Source organism: Macaca thibetana, chromosome 9 (assembly GCF_024542745.1).
Source record: "Macaca thibetana thibetana isolate TM-01 chromosome 9, ASM2454274v1, whole genome shotgun sequence".
Taxonomy (NCBI): Eukaryota; Metazoa; Chordata; class Mammalia; order Primates; family Cercopithecidae; genus Macaca; species Macaca thibetana.
Genome location: NC_065586.1, coordinates 91,607,223 through 91,630,195, shown reverse-complemented (window position 1 = coordinate 91,630,195; position 22,973 = coordinate 91,607,223). Strand labels below are relative to the sequence as shown.

The window sequence follows — 22,973 nt, the reverse complement described above, 5'->3', positions numbered from 1 at the left end:
GTAATCCCAGCACTTTGGGAAGCTACTCAGGGGGCTGAGGTGGGGGGATTGCTTGAGTCCTGGAGGTCAGGGTTGCAGTGTGCCGTGATTGTGCCACTGTCCTCCAGCGTGGGTGACAAAGCAAGACCCTGTTTCAAAAAAAAAAGTTATTATTGTTTTAAATCATGGTTTATCATAGCTGTTTGTGAGTTCCTGGACCAGTTAAAAGGATTCAGATATCAGAAGGAAAGGACAGTTTAGGAATATTGACTTTATTGCATCTTGAGTCTTTAATTTTTTCATATAAGTCTGCTTAAGGTAGGAAACAAAATGACCACATTTGGTTCTGGGCAGGCAGAGCAGAACAAGGTCACCATCTGCCCCTGGTGTAGGCAGAGGCAACCCATAGGATCAGATGTGCCACCAGAACAGCCTCATTTACCCGGGTTAAGCCTTAGAACCTGAGAAGCCATCTGCTGAGTCTACATTGCATTTCCTACCTGCGGACTTTTATTCTGGGCTTCATTTCTTGGAGCAACGAGGCCTTCTGTATTACACACTCCCTGCAAATATTAGGTTGGCACAAAAGTAATTGTGGTCTTTGCTATTACTGTCAATGGTAATTGACATGCAATTACTTTTGCACCAACCTAATACAATCATGTCCTATAGATGTCAAACTTGGCTAGACACCAGAATTTCCTTATTAAAAATGTCTGTCTGAGGCCAGGTGGCTTATGTCTGTAATCCACAGCTTTGGGAGGCCGTGGCAGGAGGATGGATTGAGACCAGAAGTTTGAGGCCAGTCTGGGCAACATAGTGAGATTCCATTTCTACAAAAATGCATTAAAAAAGAAAAATTAGCTGGGCATGGTGGCATGAACCTGTAGTTCCAGCTACTTGTGAGGCTGAGGCAGGAGGATCACTTAAGCCTAGGCAGCCAAGGCTGCAGTGAGCCACACTCCTGCCACTGCACTCCAGCCTGGGTGACAGAGCAAGACTCTGTCTTAAAAAATTTTTTTTCATAGGGTTCTTTTTGTTGTTGTTGTTTTTGAGACAGCATCTCTCTCATTCTATTGCCCAGGTTGGAGTGTGGTGGTGCGATCATGGCTCACTGCAGCCTCATCCTCCCTGAGCTCAGGTGATCCTTCCACCTTGGCCTCCCGAGGTAGCCGGCATGCACCACCATGCCTGGCTAAATTTTGTATTTTTTGTAGAGACTGGGTGTTGCCATGTTGCCTGGGTGGTCTTGAACCTCCTGGGCTCAGGAACCTTCTGCCTGCCTTGGCCTCCCAAAGTACTGGGATTACAGGCATGAGCCACCATGCCCAGCCAATTGTTTTAATTAAAAAATTAAAATGTCTGATTTTTATCTGCCACCTGCTAAACAGAAATTTGAGACAGGATGTAGGAATCTGTGTTTTTACCAGACAGTCTGGTTGATTCTTCCAGAGCCAGCCCCATGCTGGTTCATAAACCAGCATTCGGGATCTACTCAATAGTCCACCCTACCTCCATCCCTTGTGAAAAGATGAACGAGACAGTACAGTGACTTGTGATCCCCTTTCCTTTCTCAATGCCAGGTATCAGTGCTGCAGAATCAGGGCAGAGAGATGATGCTGGTGACCAGCGGAGCTGTAGCCTTTGGCAAACAACGCTTGCGCCATGAGATCCTTCTGTCTCAGAGCGTGCGGCAGGCCCTACACTCGGGGCAGAACCAGCTGAAAGAGATGGTGAGTGCTGCTTCCCCACACGTTAAAATGGACCTTCAGGTCTTCTTCCCTCATTTCCTACCACACCTTGTCTCATTGGTATATTACAGGCAATTCCAGTCTTAGAGGCACGAGCCTGTGCAGCTGCCGGACAGAGTGGGCTGATGGCTTTATATGAGGCTATGTTTACCCAGTACAGCATCTGTGCTGCCCAGGTGAGAGGCTGGGCTTTGAAAGGGGTGTGGGACCTGTGAGGGTGGTTCTTGTGGAACAAAGGGGTCTGGAACTAGTCTACTAGAATATGGTGTCAGCTTCATCACTTGCTACTTGAGAGATCTGAAGAAAGTTTTTTATCTAACCTTTTTGTGCCTCAGTTTCCTCATCTGAAAATGGGGATAATATCAGTGCCTATTTCAGATAATTTTTGGAAGGACTCAGTGGGAAAATATATGAAAAGCATTTGGTATAGTGTTTGCTACAATAATACATTCTCAGTATTAGCTCGTGTTACCCTAATAACACTTAGGATTACAAGTGCTAACACTTCTGAAGACAGAGAAGTTAAACGGCTTTATTTCACTGCTTCTTTGATTTCAGGTGGCTTGCTTCTCTTTGCATGTGGTTGGTTGCCTTTTATAGCAGATACTTATTAAGCTTTGAAGGGAAAGAGGAATGCTGGTGGGTGGCTGGTTTTTCACTCATTTAGCAAATATTTATTGAGCACCTATGGTGTATCTAGCAGTCTTGGACATTGGGGATACTGTGGTGAACAAATCAGACATGATTCCAGTCGTCATGGGACTTATGAATTTTTGGTGGCTACCCCTAAATGTTCTAGAACCTTCTTTCTGCATTGTTTCATTTTTACCTAAATCTCCTGAATTTTTTTGAATTATATTCTTAATCAACTGTACAGCTACACACTAGAGACATCTAAATAGCAGTCACTTCAGGAAACAACCGGAAAAAAAATCTAACTCCCAAATTATTTTATTTTGAAACCCCTTTACCTGTAAAGATGTAAAATAGCCGTTATTTTATATTATGGATATTATTTTACATGTGCACTACATGCACGGATGTTATTTTACACCGGTGATATTGTTATGTATACATATATTGTTTCAGGTTTTGCTTCTTCATTTCCTGTTACTTTTTTTTGTTTCTCCATCATTTGCCTGTTTGTACCCACAGTGATGTTCTGGTATTACACCAGAGTGTCCTCATGTCAGTGAGTTAAAACAGAAAGGCATGGGCTTGTCCCATTGCCTATGACTGGGGACCCTACTTTCTGTAATCTTAGCTTTTTTCTCTTAGTATAAATGCAATATAAATCTCTATTTCTATCACTCTTCTTAATTATCTGCTTTCTCGTCTCCACAGTCCAGTGACAGTTTTGTTCTTTAATTTTTTTAAAGTGCCTGGAGCTGGGTGAGGAAGCTCAAGTCCAAGAGCTATGGTTTTGCTGTGGTTTGGTTTTTCCCAGGGATGATACTTTTTGAGAGTTTGTTTTTGTTTTGTTTTGTTTTGAATGACAGTAGCATGAAGAGTCCCTGCAGTATCAGCCATTGTTTCCATTTACACTGAGTGGAAGAAGAGCTCTGCCCCTCCAGTTCCCAACAAGCTTCAATCCCTGGGCTGTTTCCTCTCACACCTGTGTCTTCCCCCAAGGCCATCATATCTACAGAAAATATTTGCCCTTTATACCTTATCCTATGGTTCCTTATTTTCTTCAGTAATATTATAGAGAAGACCATTATCAGTGGCTTTTGAAAACTTCCAGTAGGTAGTTTGCCAGGTTAAAGACTTAAACACTTAAAACAGCTTGTTTTTTCTTCGTAGAAGGGAAACTGATTTTCCCTCAACAGATTGCCCTTGTCTAAACACGTACATTTCCCTCTTGGGGCTCTTTATCTCCTACCTTAGTGCTGAGATCCCCAGGCCATGTTTGTGAAGCTATTTTAGTGACAGGTATTTTTCCTGGACCTTTAGACCTCCTGGTTGTCTCTCCTACCCACGGGTTTATATTAATTGTTCGATCTTTCACCATCATGACTAGAATCTGTATGTTCAGCTTTGACCTAGTCCTGTGTCCAGCAGAACTAAGCTTTTCTGAAAAGGAGTTCATGATCTTCCCTTTCAAAAATATGCCCCATTTTGTTTTTCCGCAAACCATCAACATTCTTATTCTCCATTCCAGCAACTAGACCCTGGCATTTCAGAGGTACTTAACAAATTTTTTATCAAGTGAGCGAGTGAATTATTTTTCTATGTATGTTTCCTGTGTTTTATTATCATTAAGGCTGCTGTTTTATTGCTATATTCTTCTTAGTTACCATAGCCAGACCCTTAACCATCCTCACTTTGACTGTTTCAGTGCCTGCTTTCTTTACTATTTGCTTCCAACTTTTCCTACCTTAGCCTGTCCTACATAGCAAGAACCCTCTTCCGTAAACATTAGAGAGATTACATTATTTACTGTTGAGCCTCAAGGTTTGTTGCCATTTAGTTTCTTGCTATCTCCATTTACCCATTTATCTTTTTCTTCTAAACATTGCATAAAATTCTAGTTCAAGCTAGAAAGCAGAGCTGTTTACCAGCCCACACGCCCATCTCCATTGTACCTTTGAGCACCTTATGCTCATCTCCTCCCTTGAACCAAGTTGTGTTCTGCCCCTCTTTCAGCTTGTGACTAAAGACTAACCTCCATAAATTTCTCAGACTAACCCCACATGCTCACACACAGTCTTAGTTAACTCCAGTAATAGTCTGCTTCAAAGCAAGAGCAGGGATAACACAACCCTGTTCCATTTTGTCTAACACACTTTTCTAAGCAGGGAAAATAATTTATTCACTCACTCGCCAAATATTTAAGGGCCTACTATGGCCAGGCCCTGAATCGGATCCTAGGATACAGAGATGTTTTCGAAATTGCTGGGGCACAGCGGTGTGCATCTTTAGTCCCAGTTACTCAGGAGGCTGAGGTGGGAGGATCACTGGAGACGAGGAGAACACAGCAAGACCCTCTCTATAAAAAAAGAAAAGAAAGAAAAGAAATTAATGGATAATCACTGACTCCCCCAGTATTCCTCTAAAAATAGATACATTAATTTCTTAATTTTGTAAATGGATGAGATTTTGGGATTTGTTAGCTCTCTGAGGATTAAAGTACTTTTGCAAGAAGTCTTGAACATTCTTACATAAATCTTTCAGATTATTGTAATTTTTTTATCTCTACAAAAATTGGGGCCAGGTGCAGTGGGTCACATCTGTAATCCCATCAGTTGAGGCCAGGAGTTTGAGACCAGCCTGGCCAGCATGGCAAAACCCTGTCTCTACTAAAAATACAGAAATTAGCTGCGCGTGCCTATAATCCTAGCTACTTGGAAAGCTGAGGCATGAGAATTGCTTGAACCCAGGAGGTAGAGGTTGCAGTAAGCAGAGATTATGCCACTGCACTGCAGCCTGAGCAACAGAGTAAGACCCTGTCTTGAAGAAAACAAAGAATTGGATAGCACCCAGATATGTGTATTTCATTCTAATCTGTATGGGGCCCCAGAAACCTAAAGTTTAACTCCCCTACTCTTAGCATCTTTTGTATACTGGGAAGTTTAGCATTTTTCTCCCTCCTGCATTTTCCATCTATTTAATCCTTTTAGATTTTGGTGACCAATTTGGATTTCCATGATGAGCAGAAGCGCCGGAACCTCAATGGAACACTTCATGAACTCCTTAGAATGAACATTGTCCCCATTGTCAACACAAATGATGCTGTTGTCCCCCCAGCTGAGCCCAACAGTGACCTGCAGGGGGTAAATGTGGGTAAAGTATTTCTAAAGGTTCAGCATGCTGGAGACACTAACACCATGCTATGCTGCATGCACTAACACCGGAAGTTTGGCATAAACAAGATGGAAAAGTTGTGAGAGAAACTGTTGTCATGGAGCAGTGACTGCATAAGCTCTTCTGAACTTGTGGTTGCATTCAACAGGGTGAGGTGCTATAGTCACTTAAGATGGTGCAATGAGCATGGCTTGTATGTTTCAGTGGCTAGAAGACTGCATGTTTGGAAAAGGGATTGCCAGTAGACACTGTGTTTTGCAGACAGAAGGGGCCTGCAAGAGCTGTCATCTATATATTTGGGTTCATTGGTTTTGCCTGAGCCTAGCTTGGTTTTGCCTGAGCTTGGCTGGGTGCTTCCATGAATTTCTGTTTGGATTGCTTAGCTCGCTCACTTATGACTTTTTAATCTGCATTCTAGGTTATTAGTGTTAAAGATAATGATAGCCTGGCTGCCCGACTGGCTGTGGAAATGAAAACTGACCTCTTGATTGTTCTTTCAGATGTAGAAGGTACAAAGTAATGCTTTTTTCTTTTATCTGCCCTTTGTTTTAAATGCTACATGTATGAGCACGTGAGTTTCCCTCTTTCTTTGCGTCCCTCTGATCTATTTTTTGCTATAGATCATTAGCCATGTGTTCAGACAAAGGGCTTTTATGATTCAAAACAGGGTGGGCGAGTCTAAGAGATGTAGTTTGAATACTGAAATGTTATTTCCAGGTGCTTTCAGTTGTTTTTCTTAAATAACAGCTTTATAGAGATATAATTCACATACCATACAATTCACTTATTTGAAGTTTATAATTCTGTCCTGGCGTGGTGGCTCACACCTATAATCCCAACACTTTGGGAGGCCAGAGCCGGAGGATCACTTGAGCCCAGGAGTGCGAGATCAGCCTGGGCAATATAGTGAGTCCCTGTTTCTACAAAAAATAGAAAAGTTAGCTGGACATGGTGGTATGCGCCTATGGTTCCAGCTACTCGGGGCTGAAGCAGAAGGATCACTTGGACCTGGGGGTTCCAGGCTGCAGTGAGCAGTTATCGCGCCACCGTACTCCAGCCTGGGTGACAGAGCGAGACCTTATCTCAAAAATAAATAAATAAAGTGTACAATTCAGTGATGTTTAGTGTATTTACATAATTGTGCAACCAAAACCACAGTCATTTGTAGAACACTTTCCCTTTCATCACCCCAATAAGAAACTCCATAACCGTTAGCAGTCACTCCCCACTTCTACCCAAACTCCCTATCCCTAGGCAATCTCCAGTATACTTTCTGTTTCTGTGGATTAACCTGTTCTGGACATTTTATTTAAATGGCTTCATATATTATGGTGGCCCTTTGTGACTGGCTTTTTTCACTTAGCACGTTTTCACGGTTCATCTATTTTAAGCATGTATCAATACTTCATTTTTTTTATTGCTGAATAATATGCCACTCTGAGACCATGTTTTATTGATCAGTTGATCAATTGATGGACATTAGCTGTGAACATTCATGACACGTTTTTGTGCGAACATGTTTTATTTCACCTAAGAGTAGAACTGCAGGGTCACATGGTAACTCTGTTTAAAAGACTTTTGAGGAACTACTAGACTGTTTTCCAAAGCAGCTGTACCATTTCATATTCTCACCAGCATTGTATGAAGGTTCTAATGTGTTTACATCATTGCTGTTACTCAGTTGTTTTGTTTTTTTGTTTGTTTGTTTGTTTTTGTTTTTGTATTTTAGTAGAGACGGGGTTTCATCGTGTTAGCCAGGATGGTCTCGATCTCCTGACCTCGTGATCCGCCCGTCTCGGCCTCCCAAAGTGCTGGGATTACAGGCATGAGCCACCGTGCCCGGCCATACTCAATTGTTTTTATCTGCCTTTTTTATTATAGCTATCCTAATGGGTGTGAAGTAGTATCTCATTGTGGTTTTGATTACTTTCAGTTTTTAATGTAAACCATAGGACAGATTATAGGTTTTTTTGTTTGTTTGTTTTGTTTTGCTTTATTTTGTTTTGTTTTGGTTTTTTTCTTTTTCTTTGTTGGGACAGATTGTTTTAAGTTGGAGCCACTGTAGAAGTCTAGGCTATCTGGCTACTATGTTCTTATATGTTGCTCTGTTCTTCTCTGCTGTTCCCTTCTTCCTGGAGGGGCCACTCTTGGCTCTAATATATCTTTCCATTCACTCTTCTCAAGCTTCCTTAAGCTATTTCCATTTCACAGTCTGACCCATAAGAAATATAGTAACTGTGTCCAGAATCTAGGATTCCAGAAGTCCCCTGTTACATTCCCAGAAGGTTAGAACACCCCTACTTAATTCCCAGCCCACACCAAGGCAGGTTAACACGGGAAGACCTGTTCTCTGTTTTATGCTCAGGCAGTTGTATGGTAAGGGCAGGGGCTACGTAGTGGAGGCAGGGGCAGACATAGATGAATTGATCTGTCTCTGCCCATGTGGAAAGTCAAAGATAAGACACCTACATGTCAATGTCTTTACCTGTAAGAAGTCTTAGTCCTGTGTTATCCACTGTAATTTGAAGTCCCAGGATAGGAACAGCTAAGTTGGAGTAAGTGTGAGCCACCCTGGAGAAAGAAGGCATTTTGGTTAATCAGTGGGTTTTCTATTCATTTTTCCCCTCAAGACGGAGTCTTGCTCTGTCGCCCAGGCTGGAGTGCAGTGGCACGATCTCGGCTCACTGCAACCTCCGCCTCCTGGGTTCAAGTGATTCTCCTGTCTCAGCCTCCCAAGTAGCTGGGATTACAGGCGTGTGCTACCATGCCTGGCTAATTTTTGTATTTTTAATAGAGACGGGGTTTCATCATGTTGGCCAGGCTGGTTTCGAACTCCTGACCTCGTGATCCGCCCACCTTGGCCTCCCAAAGCACTGGGATTACAGGCGTGAGCCATGGCGCCTGGCCAATCAGCAGGTTTTTACTGAATGTCTACTATGAGCACATAGTGTGCTAGGTGCTTGATAAATGTAATTTATTCAATCTTTATAGCAACCCTACAATGTAGGTAGTAGGTAGGTTAACCCAATTTTACAGATAAAGAAATTAAAAATTAAGTTCAAACTGGGCACGTGGCACATGCCTGTAATCCCAGCTACTTGGGAAGGCTGAGGCAGTAAGATCACTTGAGCCCAGGAAGTTGAGGCTGCAGTGAACTGTGATCATGCCACCTCACTGCAGCCTGAGTGACAGAAACAGAGACCCTGTTGGGAGAGGAGAGGGGAGAGAAGAAGAAATAATTTTTTAAAATTTAGTTTAAAATTAGATTAAGATCTATTAAATGGTATATCTAAAGTCACATAGCAAGTGCTTGACAGAGGCCAGTTTCAAATCTGAGTCTGTTCAATTAAAAAAGCTACACTCTTCCTTCTCTCTTATACTGCCTGACAAGGTAAAAAAAAAAAAAAAAAAAAAAAAAAAAAGTAGGTTTTCGAGATTAATTTATAAAACCCAATTTAAACAACACTCTAGCAAATCATTTTGATGCAGCTTCAAGCACCAAAATCGGGTCACTGGTAGACTGGCATTCTTACTGTGATTATCCTAATTCGTTTTCTACTGAGTGTTGATTTTTTAGAACAGTATCTGAATTTTAACTATGCTCTTGGTGGGGTAAAGGGAAAGGAGGAGTAGGCACATTATCAGCATGCTAGGAACCCTTCACTGTCTTTGGAGAAGGTTTGGCTAGAATTGCCCACTCTTTGCTATACTAATATATGAAACTGAAACAACTTCCAAATCTAAATCTGTGATCTCACAGCACTGTATCTTCTGGGAAGATCCTAACCCTAAATCCTGGAGAGCTGTGGAGTAGTAGGTTGAGACTGACAGATTGTGAAAGGTTATTTTTTCTTTTCCTGTAATAATTTGCACTGCTTATGGTTGTCACTGCTCTGCTCTACAATGGGCATCGATTTCCTCACTTCCTTGATTCACTTACTTCCTCAGAGAGGTAGTATGTAGCAAGATTGTCTTAAAGGTTTGGAATAATGGAGGGGAGAGGTATATTATAGCACAGGAAAAGCAGTAACTTGAAACCAGAAAAATCACTGCCCAAAATGTCCTTCAGCCAGTCCCCAGCCTTCCCATCTGTGTCCACTTTAGGTCTTGATTTAACTCCAGTTTCTTAGCCCCCTGTTACCCCCCCTTTTTCTTTTCCAAGCTCCTACTTACTCTTTTTCAAAGTGAAATTGCGAGGATTTTTCATCTTGGATTGTATGCATGTGACGTTTCATGTAACTATTTTATGTCACTCCACTTAGTTATAAAAGGGACATGTGCTTTATGGTAATAAATCCAGATTGAATGTCAAGAGTCATGCAGTCTCCTGCTGACTCAGCCTAACCTCTACAGTGACTCACTCATAAAATTGGGAGTGTAAATTAGTGACTGTTTCAAAGGGTACTGTGAGAGTTAATGAGTACCTCTGTTGCATTTCATCTGCTTGGAAACGGTCACATTTAACAGTATATGGCTACTATGCCGTTTCTGCAATAGCCACCCTTCTTTTTCAGTTCTGTCCTTAAAGCACAACATCTTAAGTAGCTATGGCAGAATTAAGGATACCTTGCCAGGGATATGGGCAGGGCTAATAAATGTGCCAAGGATATGGCCATGGTCTGATGTGGGGAAACATTTATTTATCAAGCCAGGTTATAGGAGTATATAAGGTGAGTCCTCCTGGAGCTGTTTGTCAGTGTCGAATCCTTTGTTCTCTTTTTCTGGTTAAAACAGGTGGTAGTGCAGTGGCGTTCATTTGGATGAGTAAAGTACAGAGTGATTGACATGTGCCCTGGGGAGGCCTGTCTTGGAGACACTTCCATCAAAGCGGTATTACTGACTCTTGTCTATTTTTTAGGCCTTTTTGACAGCCCCCCGGGGTCAGATGATGCAAAGCTTATTGATATATTTTATCCCGGAGATCAGCAGTCTGTGACATTTGGAACCAAGTCTAGAGTGGGAATGGGTGGCATGGAAGCCAAGGTAAGAATCTGGTACCTTAACTGCCTATAACAATTTTAAAGCCCAAACTGTATTGTATCCTTTTTACTTTTGTAACTATTTGGGGGTTAATGGTTCAGATAGTAGGCACATACACACTTAAATATGTACATACCTAAATATAGATTTATTGAGTGTTGCATTCCAACATTTAGTTATGTCTGTGTCTGTGGGTTTTTTTCATTAATATTATATGAACAGTGTGTTCATGTTATAAACTCTGCAAGGGCAGGGCCTATATATTTTTCATAATTCATAAATCTCTCATTTATCAGTTCAAATATTTCTTGATAAAATCTTTCAAAAATTTTGTCCCATTAATTATTCTTAGAAGTCACACCCCTATGGTACAGCATCACATGTATCAACAGCACAGATGAGGACAAGATCCCCACTTAGAAAAGCTGAAAGTACTCAAGATCAGACTCTGGTCAAACCCCAGCCTGTTGGTCTCCTTAGTTGTTTCTAAGTTGAGGTACAGTAAATCAAATGTAGGAGTTATGAGTCCCATACTAGGGACACTGAAGAGAGAACAGACTGGAAACAAAGGATAGGTTGGCTTACCTTTAAGTAACACATGCCAAGGTTGAGCTGGAAAGTGTGTAAGCGGTAATGTGTTTTTGGAGCTTCTAAGCTTTTAAAAACACATTTCGTATACTTAAGTTGTTCAATATCAACTTGTATTTTATATCTTTTTGCAAGTTTAAAATGTGGGTGAGTAGGTCTGAATCTCATGTTTGCTGGATCTAACCTGTCTCATTAGGTGAAAGCAGCCCTCTGGGCTTTGCAAGGTGGCACTTCTGTTGTTATTGCCAATGGAACCCACCCAAAGGTGTCTGGGCACGTCATCACAGACATCGTGGAAGGGAAGAAAGTTGGTACCTTCTTTTCAGAAGTAAAGCCTGCAGGTAAATAGTTCTTCATAAGGTCCCAAGTTCTGTGATAGGAACTAGTGACACCTGGCTTAGTTAGAGATCACAAAATTGATATGCTAATATTTCGAAATACGGCATTATTTTGAGCACTATTTGCAAAATTGGATTTTGCTTTGCTTTTGTGAAATTCTGTCTAACCTGCCTAGCTAGGCCTATTCTCTGTACAATCACTCAGTTAAAGTATATAAGCATTGATTTTCTCAAGAAACATTTGCTAGGCCTATGTTAGATGCCAGGTAGTAATAAGCACTAGAGATGCAAAGATGCATATGATATAGTATGTGCTGTCGAGTGTTTACAAAGGACAGAATTACCTCATAATCTGCATTCAGAAATGTAAACACATTAAAAAATATCGCCGAAGTGGAATTCAGAAGAATTCTAGAAAACTTAAAATATATCGTCTACCCCAGAAATACAGGCAAGTTCTTATGTTTATGCCCAAGTGAATCTGGCACATTCTTTTGCTATTTTATTGGTCATACTGATCCCCTGTGTGAAACAAGCATCATGTGTTCCTTCTGTGGGCGTGATGAGCCTGTGCAAGTGCTGGCAAAGTGAAAGAGAACTAAGGTGACCAGGACCTGATATTTGCACATATTCTTGCAGGCCCTACTGTTGAGCAGCAGGGAGAAATGGCTCGATCTGGAGGAAGGATGTTGGCCACCTTGGAACCTGAGCAGGTAATAACCTTAGCTGATAGTATTGTTACAGTTTTCAGAGTGAGTCATGCTGTATGGTTACAGGAGTCAAACCTGCTAACTCCGTCTTTATTCCTAGTGAGCCGTAGAGTTATCTGAGTTACAAGTCTGATTCATATTTGCTCTGCCTTTTTTCTTTTTCTTAATTTTATTTTCTCTTTTATCTTTTATAGACAGAGGCCCAAGATAACTTTTCATCACTATGATGTTTTGATCAAAAACATTATAAAAATGATGAGATTAGGAAGGTTACCTAATTCTGCCACATACTGGGCATGGAAATGTGGGAAAATTACTTATCCCAACCCATTCCAAATCCCCTGACTTGTCTGGAAGATGGGAAGCTCGAGAGCCTGCTGCCTAGTTGTAGCCCTGACCTGTCTGGCATGAATTAGTCTAAGTAGCAAACATGATGAGGCTGGAAGTGGTGAGGAGGTCAAGTGGAAGCTGGGAGCTGGTCCCCCAGGGGTTATATTGTCGAGGATGGATTTGAGAGTAAGGATGTATATGGGTTTATACTAATGAATCCTTTGGCCTGAGAAAAGAGAAAGTAACTCCAACAGCAGAGAAAGGAAAGCAGAGGAGGAGCCTAGCTTCCCTTTCAAACCACTTCCCTCTACTCCTCCAATAATCAGCATACTGATTTGCCACGTTTCCTAATCTAGCAGGGTCAGGTTTGGGGTGTCTTCAAATACCTAGGACTGAATTTTTTCACTTTGATTAAATGCTTTAAATAAATAATTTACGAGGAAGAACCAGATGTAAAAACTTACCTGGAAATAAACCAGTTAATGATATTAAATAAGTAAGACTCGGCCGGGCGCGGTGGCTCAAGCCTGTAATCCCAGCACTTTGGGAGGCCGAGACGGGCGGATCACGAGGTCAGGAGATCGAGACCATCCTGGCTAACACGGTGAAACCCCATCTCTACTAAAAAATACAAAAAAAAATAACCTAGCCGGGCGAAGTGGCGGGCGCCTGTGGTCCCAGCTACTCAGGAGGCTGAGGCAGGAGAATAGCCTAAACCCGGGAGGCGGAGCTTGCAGTGAGCTGAGATCCGGCCACTGCACTCCAGCCTGGGCGACAGAGCCAGACTCAGTCTCAAAAAAAAAAAAAAAAAAAAAAAAAAAAAAAATAAGTAAGACTCTATGTATCGTGTTACTTCAAAGTCCTGGCCCCTGTACAGTTACATAATCTCCTACAGATTATACAGCCTTTTTTTTTTTTTTGAGACGGAGTCTCGCTCTGTCACCCAGGCTGGAGTGCAGTGGCCGGATCTCAGCTCACTGCAAGCTTCACCTCCCGGGTTTACGCCATTTTCCTGCCTCAGCCTCCTGAGTAGCTGGGACTACAGGCGCCCACCACCTCGCCCGGCTAGTTTTTTGTATTTTTTAGTAGAGACGGGGTTTCACCGTGTTCGCCAGGATGGTCTCTATCTCCTGACCTCGTGACCTGCCTGTCTCGGCCTCCCTAAGTGCTGGGATTACAGGCTTGAGCCACTGCGCCCGGCCAGATTATACAATCTTTTACAGATTGTATCCATCATGCCCCTTCCCCGCCTCCTTTTTTTCCCTTATGACTCCTGATTATTATAATTAGCCATGGTTTGCTAATTATAATAATCAGGAGTCATAAGAGAAAAAGAAAGAGGAAAAGTGAGAAGTGACTTAGGGGTTGGCAATGAGAGAGGAAGGAAGAAATAAGGGGAGCAGTGGTGGGAATAAGTGACGGGAAATCAGGAGATTTCAGTCGGTGGTGACCTTGGATGTGGGAGCAAGGCCTGGCACTCTCAGAAGAGTAGGTTTAAAAACTGTGGTGTGCATTCTTCTTGGATTAACAGCTCTGTTTTTTTAATGGTGTACCTTTCTTCTAGAGAGCAGAAATTATCCATCATCTGGCTGATCTGTTGACGGACCAGCGTGATGAGATCCTGTTAGCCAACAAAAAAGACTTGGAGGAGGCAGAGGGTAAAGACCAGACAATTTAGAGTCAATGTTATGGAGGGGTGTGGGTTATTTTGGTTTTTGGTATTACTAGTAATTCTTATGTCTGCCTAAAGATAAGGATTGTTATAAAAGAAATTGTACATTATATATCATTTCCATTGTGGTTAGGTGGGTGATCGGTATTCTTCTTCCCCAGATACTTTAGTATAATCCCCAAAGGAACTTTTTTCATTCCCCGCAGTTCACAAGCTGTGGCTACTATGGCAGTCAGGACAAAAAAGAACAAGATTGAGAACACCACTGCTTAAGACATTCAGCTAATAGCTAACCTTTATTGAGGTCTTTCTGTATTGACAGGCACTGTGCTAAGGGCTATACAGTCAGGATGTCATTTAATCTTCATAACATAGTGCCTCTGAGATAGCTGCTACTTATTATCCCCATTTGACAGAGAAGGAAACTGAAGCTCAGAGAAGCGTCACTTGCCCAGAGCCATATGGTCAGTGATGGACCAGGATTTAAACACAGATGGACTGTACATGTGAAAGAGTTGTAGAAATAGTTTGTGCAGCCTGTGAAGAAAGATAGCTTGTTTCTTAATTAACCAGTCTTTTGTCTTCCCTAAGTTAGCACCAGGTGCCATTCAGAAATACCCTTGAGGTGCTAATGGTAAAGTAAGATGTTAAACTCACATTGTGAACACCTAGAGATGTAGCGTGTCAGGGCCCTGACTCTTTCTCTTCTTTTTCTTAATTCTGTCCTTTCCACCTTAAAATAAGAGGGATTGATTTTATGGGGTTTTGAATTTCCTCTGCATTATCTTGAACATCATATTAATGGTGTTTGTTTCAAGAAAATTTTGCGAGGTTCAACAACATTACTTTCATTCCTTAAAACATTTTTGAACCATTGTTTTAGAACCTCCTCTAGAGTTTACATCTCATTTTTATAGTATTACAAAACATACAATAGATTTTCAGAACTGGAAGAAATATTTGATACTATCCACTCATTAATTTAAAGTAAAAGAATTAAGACCCACAGAGAGTAAAGCTGTTGTTGCCCGAGGTTCCACAGCTTGTTGTTGGCAGAACTTTGACTCCTGATCCCAGCTGTACGTCTCTGAACATGCGTAAGGACACACAGTGGGTTGAAAACAAAGCCTTGGGTATATATGAGCATGGCTTAGCAATCCCAGTTCAGGGAATTTATCCTCAAAAACTATTTCTAAAGAAAATAGGTCTTTAGGCCAGGTGCGGTGGCTCATGCCAGTAATCCCAGCACTTTGAGAGGCCAGGATGGGTGGATCATCTGAGGTCATGAGTTCGAGACCAGCCTGGCCAACATGGTGAAACCTCATTTCTATAAAAATACAAAACTTACGGCTGGGCGCAGTGGCTCACGTCTGTAATCCCAACACTTTGGGAGGCCGAGGTGGGCGCATCACCTGAGGTCGGGAGCTTAAGACCAGCCTGACCAACATGGAGAAACCTCATCTCTACTAAAAATACAAAATTAGCTGGGCATGGTGGTGCATGCCTGTAATCCTAGCTACCCAGGAGGCTGAGGCAAGAGAATCGCTTGAACCCGGGAGGCGGAGGTTGCCGTGAGCCAAGGTGGCACCATTGCACTCTGGCCTGGGCAACAAGAGCAAAACTCCGTCTCAAAAAAAAAAAAAAAAAAAAAAAAGCCGGCCATGGTGGCTCAAATTTGTAATGCCAGCTACTTGGGCGGCTGAGGCAGGAGAATCACTTGAACCTAGGAGGCAGAGGTTGCAGTGAGCTATCGCGCTACTGCCCTCCAGCCTGAGCAGCAGAGCAAGACACCATCTCAAAAAAAAAAAAAAAAAAAAAAGAAAATAGCTCTTTATCTAAAGATTTTTAGAGCAGGATTTATCACACTGAAAAACAGGAAACAAGCTGAGCATTTAATAACATAGGTGTGGTTAAGTGTGTTCAGCTGTATCAAATTAATGGAATATTTAGTAGTAATTAAGATAATTTTTGCAACATGGAAAATGTACTTGGGTTGTGAGGTGAAAAGCTAGGATGTAACATTTAACATACACTATAATTAAAACTTGTTTTTTAGCATATGGGGAAAAGTAAAGAAAATTAATTAATTTGTATAATTGGTTGGTAGAAAGATGGTTTAATTTTTTTTTCTTAATATAAGGTCAGTTGCTTCCCCCCAAGGCAGAAATCTTTTTGTTATTTTATCTTAGTGGCTGTGACTGTAAAAAAAGGAAAGGGAAAATTTTTGTAATCTCAACATTGACCACAGTAATGATTTGTGATATATGATTTCAAATGGTTTTCCTGAGTATATGCATGTATATATATGAATATGTACATACATGTTTGTGCGTGGAGAGAGGGAATCACACCATGTATACTACTGTTTTTAAAGAAAATTCTGGGCCGGGCGCAGTGGCTCATGCCTGTAATCCCAGCACTTTGGGAAAGGCCGAGGCGGGCGGATCTTCAGGAGATCAAGACCATCCTGGCTAACACAGTGAAACCCCGTCTCTACTAAAAATACAAAAAATTAGCCGGGCATAGTAGCAGGAGCTTGTAGTCCCAGCTACTTGGGAGGGTGAGGCAGGAGAATGACTTGAACCTGGGAGGCGGAGCTTGCAGTGAGCTGAGATCGCGCCACTGCACTCCAGCCTGGGCAACAGAGCGAGACTCAAAAAAATAAAAAAATAAAATTCTACCTATGAGCTTGCCATAATTCTATTTTTTTTTCGGCCAAGTGTGGTCGCTCATACTTGTAATCCCAGCACTTTGGGAAGTGGAGACAGAAGGATCACTTTAGCCCAGGAGTTCGAGACAAACCTGGGCAACATAGTGAGACCCCTATCTCTACAAAATATGTTTTAAAATTGGCCAGGCGTGGTGGCTCATGCCTGTAATCCCAACACTTTGGGAGGCTGAGGCCGGTGAATCACGAGGTCAGGAGTTCAAGACCAGCCTGGCCAACATGGTGAAACCCCATCTCTACTAATAATACAAAAATTAACCGGGCATGGTGGCACACACCTGTGGTCCCAGCTACATGGGAGGCTGAGGCAGGAGAATTGCTTGAACCTGGAAGGCAGAGGTTCCAGTGAGCCGAGATTGTGCCACTGCACTCTAGCCTGGGCAACAGAGCGAGACTCCTTCTCAAAAAAAAAAAAAAAATACATGTTTTAAAATTAGCCAGCCATGGTGATACATGCCTGTAGTCCTAGCTACTCTGGAGACTGAAGCAGGAGGATCACTTGAGCCCAGGAGTTCAAGGCTGCAATAAGCTATGATTATACCACTGCACTCTAGCCTCAGTGACACACTGAGACCCTGTCTGTAAAAGAAAAAAAGCAAAAAAGTTTTCTTTTTTAAAATTCTATTCTCCTTCCCAAAATATTTAACATTTTATTTTAGAAGAAAACATCTTTGTTGGTTCTGATTATAAAAATAATTCACTCTAGGCCGGGCGCGGTGGCTCACGCCTGTAATCCCAGCACTTTGGGAGGCCGAGGCGGGCGGATCACAAGGTCAGGAGATCGAGACCACGGTGAAACCCCGTCTCTACTAAAAATACAAAAAATTAGCCGGGCGCGGTTGTGGGCGCCTGTAGTCCCAGCTACTCGGGAGGCTGAGGCAGGAGAATGGCGTGAACCTGGGAGGCGGAGCTTGCAGTGAGCCGAGATCGCGCCAATGCACTCCAGCCTGGGAGACAAAGCGAGACTCCGTCTCAAAAAAAAAAAATAATAATTCACTCATTATAAAAAAATAAAATAATATAGAAAGATAGATTATTACTTTTCTGGATGCATTCCAGATTTCTTCCTGTGCACACATATATGTACAGTGTTTGATAAATAGGATCATATCGTACATGCTGTTGTATAGTTTGCTTTTTTCGTAGACTATATCCTAGATAGCTTTCCATGTCAGTGAACCTAGGTATAGTCTTTATAATAACTGAATTATAATCCATTGTCTGAATATTTAGGTAGAATTCAATTTCTCAGTATTACAACAATGTTGTGGTAAGTATCCTCGTTATATACCTGCCTGTTCATACAAATGATAAATTTCTGGAACTGAAATTGCTGGGACAAAGGGTATCAGGGTACACAGCTTTACATGATGCTATGTACTGCCAAACGGACGCCTAAGAAAGACAGTCTAAGTGGTATGTCATTGTCTTCCTGAGTCTGTTCCTAATGCAGTCCCACATGTTCAGTAAAACATCAAGACATATCAGTTGGGCCAGGCACTGTGGCTTGCACTTGTAATCCCAGCACTTTGGGAGGTCGAGGCGGGCAGATCACTTGAGGTGTGGAGTTCAAGATCAGCCCGGCCAACCTGGTGAAACCCCATCTCTACAAAAATGAGCCAGACCTGGTGGCACATGCCTGTAGTCCCTGATACTAAGGAGGCTGAGGTGGGAGAATTGCCTGAACCCAGGAGGCGGAGGTTGCATTGGGCCTAGATCATGCCATTGCACTCCAGCCTGGGCGTCAGAGTAAGATCCTGTCTCAAAAAAAAAAAAGACGCATCTGTTGGTAGCTGCAGCCTGCCAGGTCTGCTACTTCATCATATCCTCTTAATGGCTTTTCAGGGAGACTTGCAGCTCCTCTGCTGAAACGTTTAAGCCTCTCCACATCCAAATTGAACAGCCTGGCCATCGGTCTGCGGCAGATCGCAGCCTCCTCCCAGGACAGCGTGGGACGTGTTTTGCGCCGCACCCGAATCGCCAAAAACCTGGAACTGGAACAAGTGACTGTCCCAATTGGAGTTCTGCTGGTGATCTTTGAATCTCGTCCTGACTGCCTACCCCAGGTGTGTATATACCCCAGGTGAATAAATACCCTGCCACTGGGGGCTGGTGCAGATATTGGAGGAAGAATATATATGTGTGTGTGTGTATATATATATATTTTTATTATACTTTAAGTTCTAGGGCACATGTGCACACCGTGCAGGTTTGTTACATAGGTATACATGTCATGTTGCTTTGCTACACCCATCAACTCATCATGTACATTAGTTATTTCTCCTAATGCTCTCCCTCCCCTAGTCCCCCACCCCCTGACAGGCCCCAAGGTGTGATGTTTCCCGCCCTGTGTCCAAGTGTTCTCATTGTTCATTTCCCACCTGTGAGTGAGAATGTGCGTTGTTTGGTTTTCTGTCCTTGTGATAGTTTGCTGAGAATGATGGTTTCCAGCTTCATCCATGTCCCTGCAAAGGACATGAACTCATCCTTTTTTATGGCTGCATAGTATTGAATGGTGTATATGTGCCACATTTTCTTAATCCAGTCTATCATTGATGGACATTTGGATTGGTTCCAAGTCTTTGCTATTGTGAATAGTGCTGCAGTAAACAGACATGTTCATGTCTCTTTATAGTAGCATGATTTATAATCCTTTGGCTATATACCCAGTAATGGGATCACTGGGTCAAATGGTATTTCTAGTTCTAGATCCTTGAGGAATCGCCACACTGTCTTCCACAATGGTTGAACTAGTTTACAGTCCCACCAACAGTGTAAAAGCATTCCTATTTCTCCACATCCTCTCCAGCATCTATTGTTTCCTGACTTTTTAATGACTGCCATTCTAATAGGCATGAGATGGTATCTCATTGTGGTTTTGATTTGTATTTCTCCGATGACCAGTGATGATGAGCATTTTTTCATGTGTCTCTTGGCCGCATAAATGTCTTCTTCTGAGAAGTGTCCATATCCTTTGCCCACTTTTTGATGGGGGTGTTTTTTTCTTGTAAATTTGTTTAAATTCTTTGTAGATTCTGGATATTCGCCCTTTGTCAAATGGGTAGATTGCAAAAATTTTCTCCCATTCTGTAGGTTGCCTGTTAACTCTGATGGTAGTTTCTTTTGCTGTGTAGAAGCTCTTTATTTTAATTAAATCCCATTTGCCTATTTTGGCTTTTGTTGTCATTGCTTTTGGTGTTTTAGTCATGAATTCCTTGCCCATGCCTATGTCCTGGATGGTATTGCCTAGGTTTTCTTCTAGGGTTTTTATGGTTTTAGGTCTAACATTTAAGTCTTTAATCCATCTTGAATTAATTTTTGTATGAGGTGTAAGGAAGGGATCCAGTTTCAGCTTTCTACTTATGGCTAGCCAGTTTTCCCAGCACCATTTATAAAATAGGGAATTCTTTCCCCATTTCTTATTTTTGTCAGGTTTGTCAAAGATCAGATTGTTGCAGATGTGTGGTGTTATTTCTGAGGCCTCTCTTCTGTTCCATTGGTCTATATCTCTGTTTTGATGCCAGTACCATGCTGTTTTGGTACTGGCAAAACAGTAGCCTTGTAGTATAGTTTGAAGTCAGGTAATGTGATGCCTCCAGCTTTGTTCTTTTTACTTAGGATTGTCTTGGCAATACAGGCTCTTTTTTGGTCCCATATGAACTTTAAAGTAGTTTTTTCCAATTCTGTGAAGAAAGTTATTGGTAGCTTGATGGGGATGGCATTGAATCTATAAATTACCTTGGGCAGTATGGCCATTTTCACGATATTGATTCTTCCTATCCATGCACATGGAATGTTCTTCCATTTGTTTGTGTCCTCTCTTATTTCGTTGAGCAGTGGTTTGTAGTTCTCCTTGAAGAGGTCCTTCATATCCCTTGTAAGTTGGATTCCTAGGTATTTTATTCTTTTTGTAGCAATTGTGAATGGGAGTTCACTCATGATTTGGCTGTTTGTCTGTTATTGGTGTATAGGAATGCTTGTGATTTTTGCACATTGATTTTGTATCCTGAAGGATATATTTTCAATACTGGAGATAAGCTTCCCAAAGACAGTTGTGTGTGTGTGAAGGTCTTTTAACAAAAAAAAAAGATAATTTTTGAGACTTTATTCTCAGGTTGTTCTTGAGGTAATATATGTTCTTGATTCCTCCAGTATCCTAAAGTAGTTGTTCATATGTCCATTTTAGAGCTGGAGAAATTGAACCTCATAGAAGGTAAGATTCCTGTCACACTTGTAAGGTGCAGCTGGGACTATAGCCCAAATCAACCTACCATACCACAGTGCAGGAGCAAATTTCCAAATATCTTAGCCTGTGGTTCACTTTGTTCTCTGACCACAAGTCTCTGATAGCCTGCTGCTGTCATTCATGTATAACTGGCTTGACCCGTGTGAAAAGGACACCTTTATTGTCAGCGTCATTGATGGCTTCCTATAGGTACGTCTGTTAGGAAAAAGAACTTCCAGTAGTTAATGAAAATTAGAATACAACGCTTGGCCAGGCATGGTGGCTCATACCTGTAATCCCAGCACTTTGGGAGGCCAAGGCAGGTGGATCATGAGGTCAAGAGATTGAGACCATCCTGGCCAACATGGTGAAACCTTGTCTCTACTACAAAATACAAAAATTAGCTGGGTGTGGTGGGACCTGTAATCCCCGCTACTCAGGAGGGTGAAACAGGAGAATCACTTGAACCCAGGAGGCAGAGGTTGCAGTGAGTCAAGATCACGTCACTGCATTCCAGCCTGGCAACAGGGCGAGATTCCATCTCAAAAAAAGAAAAGAATGCAACCCCCTTTAAGCAAGTTGACATATCACAGCCTCCTGTTGAGAAAGCATATGTTAAAGTTCTTGCCAAGCAGCTGTGCTGGGAAATACAAGGTGTCATTAGAGAGTGGCCCCACTTTATTACCCTAAACTCCCTCCCTGAATTCTGGGAGCATTTCCCCCACTGGACTGTCCTATAGGATACCAGCTCTTTCTTTGCACTAGCCCCGAAGTCTCAAAGGGAAATTCTATTTTAAAAACAAAAAACTAGCACCTCTTTACTATAAGACATAGGTGACTGTGGAATCTGGAATGCTCTGTGAAGGGTACTCTCTGACATCCCCTTACACCAGTGTGTTCACCAAGGGGCTCCCATACCACTGAGGCCTGTCATCAATCCCTGGCTGATGCTGGCTCACTACCTCTCTGGCCACATACCTGTCTTGCAGAAATGCCCCAGTGATGACTTAGCACACAGAAAGAGTGCTTATGAATGCTAACATCACTGTTGCTATTACTGTTTGTCCCCTTTGATCCACTGCTCTCCCTTTGATCTGCAGGTGGCAGCTTTGGCTATCGCAAGTGGTAACGGCTTGTTACTCAAAGGAGGGAAGGAGGCTGCACACAGCAACCGGATTCTCCACCTTCTGACCCAGGAGGCCCTCTCAATCCATGGAGTCAAGGAGGCCGTGCAGCTGGTAGGTCCCTGGGAATGCACCAAGTCAGGCCCAGAAGGGCCAGGTCAGGTGTTTGGGAATTTAAAGCAAAACTTAGGCCACACAGAGCCAAGACTACAGGCAGACTTGACACTCCAGCAGGCCTGTGAGCCCACAGACTTTAGGCCATTCTACAGAGCCAGATGGGTCCTCAGTGACTTAGGAAGGCCCCTGCCTTATAGCTGCATCTTGGCACTATTTATTTACAAGGATGTCAATTAGACCTTCATTTTTTGGGTCACAAGGCAGCAGGAGTACCAGACCTAGAGTGTGAGGCCTATGTTCCTGTCATTGGCAGAGTGATCTAGGGTAAGTCAGATGAGAAACTTTACAAAAGTTTGTCATAAACTGTCATGCAGTGTGTTGAGTATCAGATCATGCTGTTATCGCTATTATTATTTAAGGGCATTACTTTAACTGACCATTTCTCATTCTCTTCAACTGTCAAATGAAGTTTGATAATAATAGCTACTACTTGTTGAGTACCTACTATGTGCAAGGCTCATTTTTATCCATTAATTCATTTGATCGTCACAACAGTCCCATGAGGAAAATATCATTAATTATTAGACTCATTTTCTACATTGGGAAAAACAGATTCAGAGGTAAAGT

At 42.2% G+C, this 22,973-nt stretch overlaps 1 protein-coding gene across 4 annotated transcripts in view; it reads left to right on the top strand.

Moving 5' to 3' along the window:
* The window catches only part of ALDH18A1 (aldehyde dehydrogenase 18 family member A1), a 50,791-nt gene that overhangs the window by 17,922 nt on the left and 9,896 nt on the right, over positions 1–22,973 (top strand). For 2 of the 4 annotated variants that reach the window (XM_050802886.1, XM_050802885.1), the window contains exons 4-13: positions 1,563–1,712; positions 1,802–1,906; positions 5,351–5,503; positions 5,953–6,043; positions 10,393–10,517; positions 11,299–11,443; positions 12,080–12,153; positions 14,045–14,138; positions 18,726–18,946; positions 22,206–22,343. In XM_050802886.1, coding sequence (XP_050658843.1) covers positions 1,563–1,712; positions 1,802–1,906; positions 5,351–5,503; positions 5,953–6,043; positions 10,393–10,517; positions 11,299–11,443; positions 12,080–12,153; positions 14,045–14,138; positions 18,726–18,946; positions 22,206–22,343 — 1,296 coding nt within the window. Of the gene's footprint in view, positions 1–1,562; positions 1,713–1,801; positions 1,907–5,350; positions 5,510–5,952; positions 6,044–10,392; positions 10,518–11,298; positions 11,444–12,079; positions 12,154–14,044; positions 14,139–18,725; positions 18,947–22,205; positions 22,344–22,973 lie in introns of all 4 variants that reach the window. The other 2 variants (XM_050802883.1, XM_050802884.1) reach the window with 1 other exon arrangement.